Here is a 13,027-nt window from a genome sequence, read left to right as displayed (position 1 = left end):
TTTGCTTGAAAAAATGCCTCTTTCGCGTGCACATCAAGATGCCAAAAGTTACGCGAATGCTTTCAGAAAAGTAAGTTATGCCAAAAATGCTTATTTTATGGATTTTTTTTTGCATATTGACCATAAGATTTAACAGGGGATCAGGTGGAATCTAAACAAAACAAATTACCATTCTTGTAAAAGAAAAATCCCCACATAATTAATTGTGCCGGCGAGTTAAATCTACCGCAAAACGAAGTTGTTAAAAGTTTAAGGGCAAATGCATTCCAATGGCAAAGGCTAAATGGTGCAGCTGAATTTCTATGTTGTTGAAAGTACACAAAAATAACCACTTCACAAGCTCAAGTCGATGATTAAAGGTCCACATGAGGTGTGTGCAAAATATCTTGGGAACAGATCAAACCATTTACTTCTTAACAGCTGCTTAACATTTCCACAAAACCTTCAAAACCAATGCAATAATTCACAATTTTCTTCAAATCAAATGTACACAAGTTAAAATCTCAACAAGGCAAATCAACCATGAGTCCAAATAATTATGGATAAAAATGTGCAATGGGAAAAATCAGTTGGTTAAATATCAAAGCATTTGCATCTTGTGAAAGGATAGCACGTGTGGCATGTACGTCCCATAAGATAGCAGAGCACAAAGTTAAGTTGTTGGAGACATGCAGGTTAAAGATTGAACACAGCCTCACAGCCTAGAACAGTTGCATATCGCCCTTCCAAGGGTTTTCGGGTTGTGCTGAATGTTGTTCAGCACGATGTCCAACAATTTGTTCCATGTGCTGGGAGCTTCATCCGGAACCGACTTCAGAAGAAGCTCCCAGCACACGGAGAAAAACGTTGGACAAACCAAAAACACATTGGAGAGCTATAAAGCGCACGAGCGCAATAACATATGCATTAGTAATAGTGTACGGTAGGTACGCCTGGTTCAGACATCATCAGTGGGAATGTTTTCCTGTGCAGGTACCACGAGATCGTAAGTCAAGAGGATGCTCCCTTTCACGGACCAGTCGCACTATCGCTGAAAGAACTGTGATACCAGCAAGACATTTACAAACGTCGCAAATCCGTTTTGGGAAAATTTGTTTGTGCCACTGCTGGCAGAAAGGCCTCCACTTGAGAAAACTCTCGAGAGCTCCCCTAGAGGATATTTGGCCTTCTCATCCATGCTATCCAATTGCTATGCCAACATATTCCTTCCGCTGTTTGTGCCCATATATGCGGACTCCTATTAATGCGACTCCTGACATTTCCTTGACACCAATTTTTATTGCATTTGAATAAATTGATCGCAGCTAAATATTATAGACTTTTAAAGTTGTGATAGTTTATCAAAGCATTTAGATACATGGTTATCAATATGCAGTAGACTATCGGTTCTCCACGCAGTTTATCCGATTTGCGGATTTACTGGGTACCTGAGATTGACATAAATTAATAACTCATGGATTTTCCCTTAAGCCCAAATTAATCATGTAAAAATAGTTGTACATTATTATTCTTTTAAATGTTTCTTACAAGTCACGTGCATAAACCAAACAAATGTGCTCCGGTTAATCCAAAATTCATGTGATCGCCTCTACAGTACAGTAGTTGCATCTTTTGAATAGTAAGTGGAGTCTGATTAATGTTGATTGGCAATGCTCTGCTATCCACTTAGTGGACAGTCTTCTGCGCGGGAGCAGGAAAGTGTTATCACCGAGCATGCTCATCTATCGGGCGATCGTATATTCGTGGTTTTTGGCATAGAGATTTGCAGGAAATGGATTTTATCGTTTATCCGCAATTTTTAATTATCCGCGGCCATCCTGCCCATCATTAGCACGGATAATCGAGAGTCTACTGTAGTTTGCTGGGATTTGTCCATGTCTTTTGAAGTACTTTTAATAAGTCTTAAACAGCTGATTTATGGAGGCTCAGAGACAGATTTTCTCAGTTCCAACTTCTTTTTTTAGTCGATCACAAACCGTGGGGCCCATTCACATTGTGGGGGGCCAGGTACGTGATCGCTGGGAAGCGAGTAACCTCTTGGAATACAACCTCGAGTCACATCTGCATGCGGAAAGACATGGTGAGTGGCATAGGATTGCAAAACACTGCTGCTCCGATAAAAAAAAATGCTGCAACCAATCAGTAGCCCCGAAGCATAATCATAACCCCATACCTACACATGCCCTGCCCCCCTTTCCCATATTTGGTTATTAAGCATGTAATGATTCACCCATTTGTACGTTGCAATTTTGTCTGTAGTTTTTTTATCGTCTGTCATTAGCCCAAACACAACATGAGTATATCATGTGCATTTCTTAATTTACAGCCCTTGTCCATCCACTACTGGATGAAGGCCTCCCCATGTGGTGTCAGCCATGTGATGTTTTGACGATACTTCACCAAACCGCGGTGCGGTTTGGTGAAAAGGGTGAGCCCAAGACCTGTTGGGTCTTGGGCTCACCTGACCATAGCCAGGATCAAACTCTGGTCACTTATACTATACTATTTTTATTTTACCAGGCAAGCATCCACTGAGCTATATAGCTCGTTTTTCAGAAACGACTTGGCCACAAATGATAGCTCAATGCAGTGGCTTTTCACGTGGAAATGTATAGCAGCCAAATACTCCAAACACATATTTCTAAATGTGGAGGGAAAAAAACCACAGGATCTGGGGAAAAATCTACAAAACCATGGGGATAACATGCAAACTTCAAATATACAGGTGTCAGGGTCGGGATCGAACCTACAACATCCTGTATACCAGGCGAGGTAGTTAAGATCTCAGCACCATGGCACCCACTTGGTTCATAGTGCATTGCACAAACCACTGCCACACGCCTGCATTTATTTATTCAAAAATCATAAACAATTTATTCTCACAAACAGGATCCAATGCTTATATCATAATACATACATATTAATCAATGGATTATAACATGAGTAATGGCTATGGTGCACCCATTAATACGTAGAAATTATTACGTAGCGTGGGACTCAAAACTAATTCTGATTGGTGGCATTACTTTTTTTTTTTCAGAGCAGGAGTATCTTTCGGTACAGCGCTGTGGTGTATCCGCAGAATCGATTATGCAACACAGTGTAGCCATACAGCCATATTTTTAAAATATCAACCACGTTGACCCGTTTATTACAGTTCAGCTTTTTGTTTTGTTGAGAGATCACAATGTCATACGTACGTTAGTGCATCTTTCTCCCTTCAAGTATTCAATATCCCCGGAGCAGGGCGAACATAGGAGAAATAACAGAACAAGTCAAAGTCACAAAAGCCTCTTCGCATTCCACTGGGAGCTCCCCCGACAGATCGCACCGATTCCCCTTTTTTTTCTTTTCGAAGGGATAACAAATTACAGTACAAATAATTCACTTGTCATGGGATCTTTTTTTGCCAGTATCAAAGTATGAAAAACAAGAATAGGTTTTACCCTTTCTGGCAATAAAACAGGAGGTGTTAAGATGTTCAAACACCAAATTGAAACCTTTTTGCAAGTAATCAAGTTACTGCATTCACCACCCACAGTACTTGTGAACATACAAATAAAACAGGTTTCTGTTTGAACATCTTAACACCTCCTGCTTTATTGCCAGAAAGGGTAAAAACCTTTTCTTATTTTTCATAATTCACTTGTGTTTCAGGAATACTTTCGTCTTCCTCCCGGTGGAGCAACCGAGTCATTTCTAGTTGTTTACACTTAGTAAAAATGGAAATACATGAATCACAAGCATTGTAACAGGCAATTTGCAAAACTATATTATCATTCCAAGTACAAACTAAAAATATGCAGCTGTGCAAACAAACTCCACACAAGACCGAATCTGGGATATATCATTAAATGGACAGTGAATTGCAGTTTGGCATGAGAATTTGACAAGGACATTGCACCGATTTTCACATCGTTGCAACGTAATTGTAAGCAACTTTTCAATGTTCCAAATAACGGTCTCTTGTTACACTGTGAACCCTGGTTGCCCTCTTTTGTGAACTGAACATGAAATCATGTCAAAATCTGCAGCGCTGCCTTTTAATTTCGAACGGACAAATGTAACTCGCGTCATCTGTAGTGTCAGGCGAGCCGGAAAATTAAATTTAAACAACAATTGTTTGCAATTATAAAAAAAAAAACATAATGCTTTACATAAATGTGGCATTAACAAACCACTGCAGACTTCAGCAAGATATACCACTATACACACACAAGCAGCATTCAAACGGAACATAAAACGTTTCAGAAAATGGTCACACTACTTTACACACTGGTGAGTGTTAACAAACGTGCATCTTTAGAAACATGCACACTGAAAAAAAAAAAAGAGAAACCCGTACGTTTTAAACTGCGTTTTGAAACGGCGACTGCTCAAACGCCACGTCGGTACAAAATAGGGGAAACGCAGCGTTTATACAACGGTGGGACCACTGTTGCGGTCGCGATCGTTATCGAGAGAGTTCAAGACGTGGGCGGCGCAATTTGGCAGCACAACCTTAAGTCCTCGGTGTGCGCCTGACAGTTTCTTATCGGTGAATGTGTGTTTACTGTGCACTGCACAATCTTGGCAGCATTTGGAGGTCGGGGGGGGGGGGAATCACAAGCGCATCACTACCGCTGTGAAGTCTTTTTGTGAAAAAAAGTTTCACGAGTCTATTCTTAATACATTTTTCCACTTTTAACATCGGCAAAATCTATTTTTTTAAGATATCTGCCTGCTGACCGTATATATATAAAAAAAATACGTGCATATATGTTCCGTGAACAGTTTTCATCCTTTGTAAAAAAAAGCCAACGCTCGCCAAATTGATTTATTATTTCAACCAAGACAACTAATCAGGTTGACTGATTTGTACAATGAACAATAACTCAATCATAAAGACAGAAGGTGTAATGCCTTTTTATTATTGCGTGCAAATGTACCCCCCTCCTCCAGCTAAATGTTGATCCTGGCAGGCAGCGTCTGCTGAAAAAGAATTTTATATGGAAATAAATATATATGCCGCAAGCACGGTAGGTGGCACCGAGCCTGGAAGAGCTACCCATACGTGGAATTTTCCATCGGACTAGCCATTGCTTAATGCAATATTACAACAGGATTACGGTAAAATTTTACAGAAAAAACTCGCACACAGCCCAACGATGAAATGCTGCTTTGATTGTGGTAAGCATTCATTTATCCGTATTTAGTGAGTTAACCGACTGAGAAATTCAAACCAAATCCTATTTTTTTTTTTTATCGAGTTTCGCCTTTCAGGAAAGAGGCGGCATATTACTTGTTACGCTGTAAATTCCAAACCGGTCAATAATGAAAATAGTCCATAACAAGCGACTTATAAGATATTGCAATAAATTGTGACGTTGATCCAATTGAGTGAAAATGGAGGCTCTGCTGCAAGGGCAAGATAAAAGATGAAGACAACTGCTTGTGTTGCGATCGAAACATCGTAGTTTTTTGTTATTTTCTTTGAACCTATCTACGTGACTTTACCGAAAGACCCAAATAATACAAATTGTACACCGTGATATATATCTGTAAACAAACAATTAAGATCCTACCCTGAAATAAAATCTTTAAAAGTGGGCTGGAAATCACAGCTCTGTAGAGAGCATTGCTCAATCGATTAATTTGCTCAAGAGCTTGGAAAATGGGCATCAGGTGATAGTCGGCAGATATTTATTCTATCAACAACTCAAGCCATAACAATTAAACTCAATGGATTATCTGCAATTCTCTCATCATCAATGAATATAATCACCCAGCAGTATCAGTCTATTTAGTACCATCAATGATACAATCACCCATACCTGACTTATATTCTAATTATAATTTAAAATTACTTCAAATTAAGTATATTTATTAGTTTACCCTAGGAAGCATGAGCTAACTTAAATACACTTCTTCAGGAGGATCCAACATGGGGATGTTTGACCAATTACTCAATGAGCATTTTTGGATATAGTGGAAAATATGCCACGCATATAATTGAAGGCCACTAATTCTGCACAAATAAGCATCCTACTTGCTGTACTTGTTCCAATCCACTTCACAGCATCTGCAACATGCGTGTACGTCTTGCAAACATATCAGCATGCTCTACGAACCCAGATATTATATACGAGTGAAACGTATTGACAATTAAAATCCGCAACTATAATGTGGCATTGCTTATTTCTCCTTCCCAATTGGCATGTAATGCTGCCCGTGTCGTGCAATTTGTACTTACCGACTGGCCGTTCGTTTCATACAAGGGGCACTTCTGCTTAATCTTTGCCAACTCCATATTGACTTGCTTGCTGACGACAGCCATTGGGTTTCCACCTGTGGGAGAGGGCACAGGGAGCAAACGCAAGCGTTTGACAACAACTGAAGCACATGCTATCATTATTCGCATCTACCAATGTACAACTGAGCCTTGCTGGGGCCGCAGTGAGCCATAGCGGCGTGGTTCACAAGGCACCGGGGGCTTCTCTTGCAGTGCATAAGCCAAGCTGTGCCACTGACATTACATGCAATAACCGAGTCGACATGCGTGTACATGCCGTGGTGTCGCCATGTTCTCAGTGTACTGACTTAAGTCACATGCAATGAATGAGTCAACATCCATTTAGACAACCAAAACTAATTTTTATTTTACCAGGTAAGCCCGACTGAGATATACAGCTCTTTTTCAGAAGCGACCTGACCACAAATGATAGCTGGACCAAGTGGCTTATCATATGGAAATTTATTTCAGCCAAAAACTATAAATGTGGAGGGAAAAACCAAGGGAAGAACATGCAAACTCAAACTATACAACCATCAGGGCCTGGATCGAACCCACGACCTCATGTATACCAGGCGATGTAGTTAACATCTCGCCACCGTGGCACAATCACGTGATGATTCCGTGTCCTCACAGTGCACTAACTGAATGTCACACGCAATGAATGTATTAATAGCCCTGCCCCTGCCCAGGGCCTGAACCAGATTCAGATATTTTGTGACACTTGCATATCACAATCTGGTTCTAGGATTCCAAATGTTTCAGCCGGTCTCTCAAGGTTGTGTCCCACCGAATCGGGACAGGCGCAACATATGAAGCGGATGGAAAATTTTGTGTACGGTCAGGTTAAACTCACTAAAAAATATTTAATTGTTTATATGAGCAACTAAAACTCCTGGGGGAGCAGTTGTGCAGCGGTTAACACACAGCAACATCACACCCAGCATTCCGAGTTCTATTCCCTGCCACAGGTAACGTGAGGTGGGAAGTTATATCTGAATTAGCCCTGGCACTCCACCAACATCAACAAACTGCACTGAGTAGTGTGAAGTATGGTTAAATAAGCCCCGTGATCAACACGGTGCGGATGGAGGGGGGAACTTTATCCAGCAGTCAATTAACGAAGGGATGTAAACAAATTATATGTTTCAAATAGCTATCAATTAAATAAATGGTGGTGAATGTTACATCTTAATTTAAATATAAATATTACTATACTAGGTACAATGTGATTTGTTCAATCAACTGACTTATACGATGCCTATATATATTTTTCGACATTCTTAGGGTCGAAAATTTGTAATATATAGGAATGTATGCAATGTCTGCAGGATGGCAAATATATGTACTTGCCAAAAATACATTACTCGGGAACAAAATGGCTAAATATTGGCAATGATATAACCACTTTCCATATAAATGTGTTTTTTTTCAGATATGAAGTTAACGTAGATATTATCGACAGCATTTTTAACAAAGCACATGGAGTACATACCCAGGCCAGTTACCACCATCGCGCCAAGATCAGCGACATAGTTTCCCTTCCGAAACGTGGCCACACGACCTCCCACTCGGTCCTGGACGACAGAAAAAAAACACTCAACTAAAACAGTGGAATCTGGATCTAAGAAACCTTACATCGGCATAGTTCTGGTATAAGCAATATTTTCTGACATTAGTTGCCTTTTTCCTTCCCCAAAACGGGGGAAGGCAAAATGCAACTTTTGATACAAGCACACTTTTTGAACAGAAGCAAGGGTTGCGCTAATATCCAGCTTGAACCATATTTACATTCAACTTAGCGGCAAGTAACAGCCAGGTCTCCCGTTGGGGATTCGACATGAGAGTCCAGATTTCGCCAAGACTACAACTTTGAAAGCGTAAATGCACGATCTTTGGATGTTATATGCATACACACCATTTATAGATGCGTTCTAAAGATGACAGCAGTTCAGTACTTCTACACACGATAGAAATAAAAAAAATCTTGTGAAAAGATAACAAACAAGAAACGTACCCTGGCCTCCAGAATGGTGACATCCATGCCAAAGCTTTGCAGCTGCCGCGCGGCAGCGAGCCCTGAAACCCCTGCTCCGATCACCATCACCTTTCCCACTTTCTTTACTGTGGTGCCAAGAGCAACACGGGGCGGTTACAACATTTCAAAGAGCGTTTGCCCAGACCGCACACACGAATTGGTCGGCAGAGCGCCGTGCGGCCGCGAGCGAGAAGGCGAGACTGTGGGACGTACCTGGCAGGGGCTTGACGCGCTTGAATATCCCGAAGTTAATGAGCCCGTGCCGCTCCAAGTAGTTGAACACACGATGCACCAGCTGTGCGTCGCCTGCAGCACACGTAAACACATCAGCATCACCATCGGTCATGATCAATCCACTGCTGGATGAAGGCCATCCCCCCCCCCCTCCCCCCCAGCCGTTGCTATCTCTCGCGGTCCCTTGAAGCTTCAGCCATCGGGTCTTATATGAATAATACCTTCACATGAGGCGGGCAAATGCAGAGTTTTTGTGATTCAGGGACAACAGTACGAACCATAGATCTAGTGCTTGACAATAGCATACAAACTGTAGCTGCTTAATTACCCAATGACGGGCAAGTTAGTGGAAGTTTACAAAAGCAAGGCAAGTGTGACGATGTGATGGCGAAGTGACTACATTTAATTGATAAATACATTACAACTTTGTATAATTTCAGTAACCAAGAGTTAAATTTCCAGGCTATCTGTTTTTGTTTTGCTTAATGTGTCCCGCAATAACTATGGTGTTTGAGAATGTGGATTAAGTGCTTACTGTTGTAAGGAGACTCCAGCTGTTGCAACATCTGCTCAAATGTGAGCTGTGTCTTGGGTTGGTCGAGCCAGAGTTGCAGCTGCGTGGACACAAATCAAACTTTTTACTAATTTAAGTTTTTTTTTATGTATGCATGTTGAACTTCTTTCACACCGTACACAGCCAACTGTGCTATTTCCAAAAAAAATGCCTGGTGGAGGTGCAGTGGTCAACACAATGCACCATGAACCATGCTGGATAGGTTTTTATTCCCTGCCACAGCTTACATTAAGTGGGGAGTGATATATATGAACTGGCCCTGGCTCTCCACCAACGTCAAGAAATAATTCACAATGTAAAATTCGGGTTCTCTTATTTTTTAGCAAAATTTCCAGCTCTGGGCACGTGTTAAAGTGCATCGCCCACGAGCGTAGATAAGAGGTCATTAAATATAGGTCAATACATTTTGTGTTAAGAGTTTGAAACATCGCATTGCACAGTCTCTTAAAAGTCTTGAAACCTAGTGAGGCCCACTGCACCACCATTCCACCCCTTGCTGGATACTAAGAAGCTATTATTATAATTCTTCATCATCAACAGCCACGGGTAATCCACTGCTAGATGAAGGGCTCCCCAAACCGCCACCGCCTCTCACGATCCTGCAATGGTAATATTCCTCCATGTACCTTCACACGAACTTGTTTCATTGCTCCATTTCCTTGGTGGACGAATCATAATTAAAAATTTTACAATTCCACAATCTGTGAACGAGCCCCTTGTTTTTTTGGCAGCAAGTTGGAGCCTCGTAGGGCATCACGGCTGTGTGGGAAGTTCAGAGGGGAGGTAGAGATCTAGGAGGGGGGCAATGCAGGGGGTCGTTGCACACCGTGCGATTGCGGATGTACAGGAAGGCCTTCTGTGTCTGCGGATTGCCGTTGACGATGTCGGGGAAGCAGGCGGCCTCTTGCGAGGTCATGCGGTCGTGCGGCAGGCGGCTCTGGAACGCTGCCCCTTCCAGGCCTGTCACAAAACGCCCACACTCACCCGCTCACGTGTGCACCAGTGCCAGCCTGTTGTTGTTGTTGTTCCACATGCTCTCCTTGAGATAATTCGGCTTATTTCAATGTCATTTACTTAGGCAGGCATGCGCCTATTGTGATCCATTTACTTTGGCTCCATGCCATGTTATAAAGGCTTATGTAAGCACACACACACACAAGCACTGTGCACATAGGCGTGTTGGTATACACAAGAATACTGCTGTACAGCTGTATTATAATTTCAGGTTATCATATTTTATTTATACAATGACTTTAAATGTCTTGAGTGTTTAGTAAATGTATCTGCTGTCATTTTAGTCAAGTAACCTCTCCATGGCTCCCAGTGAAATGAGAATGTCTGATCGAGTAACTCCTGAACTTAAAATGTTGAAATAAAACGAACACAAACACAGCTGGCAACAAATGTGGGCGAGAATCCTCCAGCCTTCTTGGCTCCACTGCTCAACCCGTAATAATATTTTCTCCCCCCCCGTATTTGTACTATATGTTTTTTTGTTAATCAAAGCTCGGAAGTTACACCATTAACTTTCAGAGTGTAAATCCCCCCCAAAAGACTTCATACGTACCCCACAGACTTTGTCCCCTCTGCCCCATGTTCTCCACTTATGGGGTACACAGTACACACGTATACTCAAATAAACACATAGACAAATAGAGACACACAAACTCTCACAGCACGACGACAATTCCATAACTGTAATCAAATTGGGAAAGATAGATGTATATATATTTTCAAGCTCTCACCGGACGGCTCATCCACGTCGCTATCTTCCTCCTCCTCGGGGGGCGGGGGAGGCGGCGGAGGGGGCACAGTGCTCTGCCTCCGCTCCTTCTCGGCCTTGCGCTCTTCCTCAGAGTAGTACTCGTCCTCCGAGAGGTTGGCCAGACTCTCGTCCATCTCGCGGTACTCCACCTGGCACAACAATGGTCGAGAAAAGGGCAGGGGAGGGTCACAGGGTCATGGGGGGGGGGGTTGCACCAATAACAAACGTGGGCAGCAGCAGTTGGGTTCATTCATGAGCTATCCGATATGTTTTATTCTGGCTCTACCAAGTGTTGTGTGGCATGTTAGACGTTTCGCTCCATGTACTGGGCGCTTCTTCAGGAAAAATTAATTCAGAAGCTCCTAGTGCATGGAGCGAAACGTCGGACATCATGCTGGACAACATGTGGTGAAACTCGAAAACACATTGGAGAGATGTACACAAAGGCAAAATCCTACACAGCAATAAGTTCATTCATTGCTAATCTCTATTTGCAGCCAAAAGGTGCTGAGCATTAGCCATGAAAAAGCCCGGTATTAGTGTTTCATGATAACCACCCACAACCATTAATCCGTTAACATTATGTATAAAGATGGCGTTTTATTCGAATATATAATGCAAAACCTTGTACATACCTACCAAGGCTGATTCCAGTGGTGTCCGAGACTAATTTGAAGTTTTATAAATGAAAAAAATAAGACTTCGGACTAAACTATCTTTTTTATTTTGCCAGGTAAGGCCCACGTGAGCTATATCGCTCATTTTCAGAAGCGATCTGTCCACAAATGATAGCTCAACGAAGTGGCTTATCATGTGGAAATTTAGAGCAGCCAAATACTTAAAACGCATGTTTTTAAATATGGAGGGAAAATTTGGAGGACCTGGAGAAAAATCCATGCGACCACGTGGACAGCATGCAAACTTCAAATATACAGTTGTAAGGGTCGGGATCGAACCCATGACCTTGTGTATACCAGGTGAGGTGGTAAACATCTCAGCCAATTTTTTCAGCTATCATTTATGGCCAGGTCGCTTCTGAAAAAGAGCTATATAGCTCAGTGGGCCTTACCTGGTAAAGTAAAAAAAAGTGTTTATATTTCTGACCGCGCCTTCACGGCGTATTACCAAGCCAGTCGTCGAGAGATGCCTTTTCATTTTGTTGCCAAGATTTACATCAAGAAACTCCTGCAAAGCCTTCATAAATCAGAAGCAACTGTCAAATAAATCTAATGTCAAAAGAAACATTTGCAACACTGTGCTCAGCGCAGATATTCACTCTTTCAATGTTCCCTTGCCAATGGTTATAAAAAGACAAAGAACTAGTGTTCCATGAATACACACCAGGACAGAGTGGCCCATATGTGGCCCCTGCTGTTGAGCCGGTCACAACAAAAGGCCGTACCGGGTGGACAAGAGGGGGGGGGCAGATGTAAGAAGCCATGGAATGGCACCGCCGTGTAGGTGCTGTGCTAGTACCAGACTGTGTCTCGCTGTGTTAGAAATGCAACGTAAAAATAGTTTTGCTTCCGCAAGTCCACCTTCGCGTTGCTCGGCTCAGAGAGCATTAGTAATTCTGCAATGGGCACTCAACTGCTCATTGCAATACAAAGGCACCGCTGTGAATGGCGATGATACATTTGGTGCTCCCTGAATAGGACTTTGAATTGCCTTTGGCGAGATGAATTAACAGACATTCATGTTAACCAACTGTTTTGTGCAAAAATAACTAGGGCTCGCCTTTCCTACATGAAATTAGGAAGACAATTCTGTGTTTTCGGGTTGTACCGCGTCTTGTTCAGTACAACCTGAAAACACGCCGGAGTTATAAAGCACAACTACAAAATATGTTTGTTGAACTTCTTTCGCACCGTACGTAGCCAACCCGTGCTAATCGGAGATGTTGGGAAGGACATCAAAATAAACACAAAAAAAACAGTTATAAACAATTGAATATTCAATCTAGAAAGTGTTACCAGGTAAAAAAAAATATTCCCCTCTAGTCCTCAATTGGTGCAGATAAGATGCTTGCAATGACTTATAATAATTGAATATATTTTGTTGGTATGAAATGAAGTATAGGACCGAATTCCAGCCCATAGGCCATAGGTTTTCCCAACCCCGCTTTCAACCTTTATCAGCCCATTC

At 42.0% G+C, this 13,027-nt stretch overlaps 1 protein-coding gene across 3 annotated transcripts in view; it reads right to left on the bottom strand.

Annotated features, from left to right (window-relative positions):
* KDM1A (lysine demethylase 1A) overlaps window positions 1-13,027 on the bottom strand; it is a 31,555-nt gene that overhangs the window by 15,152 nt on the left and 3,376 nt on the right. For all 3 annotated transcript variants that reach the window (XM_032972606.2, XM_032972607.2, XM_032972608.2), the window contains exons 2-9: window positions 10,863-11,031; window positions 9,944-10,077; window positions 9,079-9,157; window positions 8,523-8,615; window positions 8,289-8,395; window positions 7,767-7,848; window positions 6,233-6,327; window positions 3,201-3,218 (exon numbers count right to left, since the gene is read on the bottom strand). In XM_032972606.2, the coding sequence (XP_032828497.1) occupies window positions 3,201-3,218; window positions 6,233-6,327; window positions 7,767-7,848; window positions 8,289-8,395; window positions 8,523-8,615; window positions 9,079-9,157; window positions 9,944-10,077; window positions 10,863-11,031 (777 nt within the window). The remainder of the gene's footprint in view (window positions 1-3,200; window positions 3,219-6,232; window positions 6,328-7,766; window positions 7,849-8,288; window positions 8,396-8,522; window positions 8,616-9,078; window positions 9,158-9,943; window positions 10,078-10,862; window positions 11,032-13,027) is intronic.

This window comes from Petromyzon marinus, chromosome 49 (genome assembly GCF_048934315.1).
Source record: "Petromyzon marinus isolate PM22_M1 ecotype Great Lakes invasive population chromosome 49, UKy_Petmar_22M1.pri1.0, whole genome shotgun sequence".
NCBI lineage: Eukaryota > Metazoa > Chordata > Hyperoartia > Petromyzontiformes > Petromyzontidae > Petromyzon > Petromyzon marinus.
Note: the sequence above shows the minus strand (reverse complement) of the source record. Positions and strands in the feature narration are given on the sequence as shown.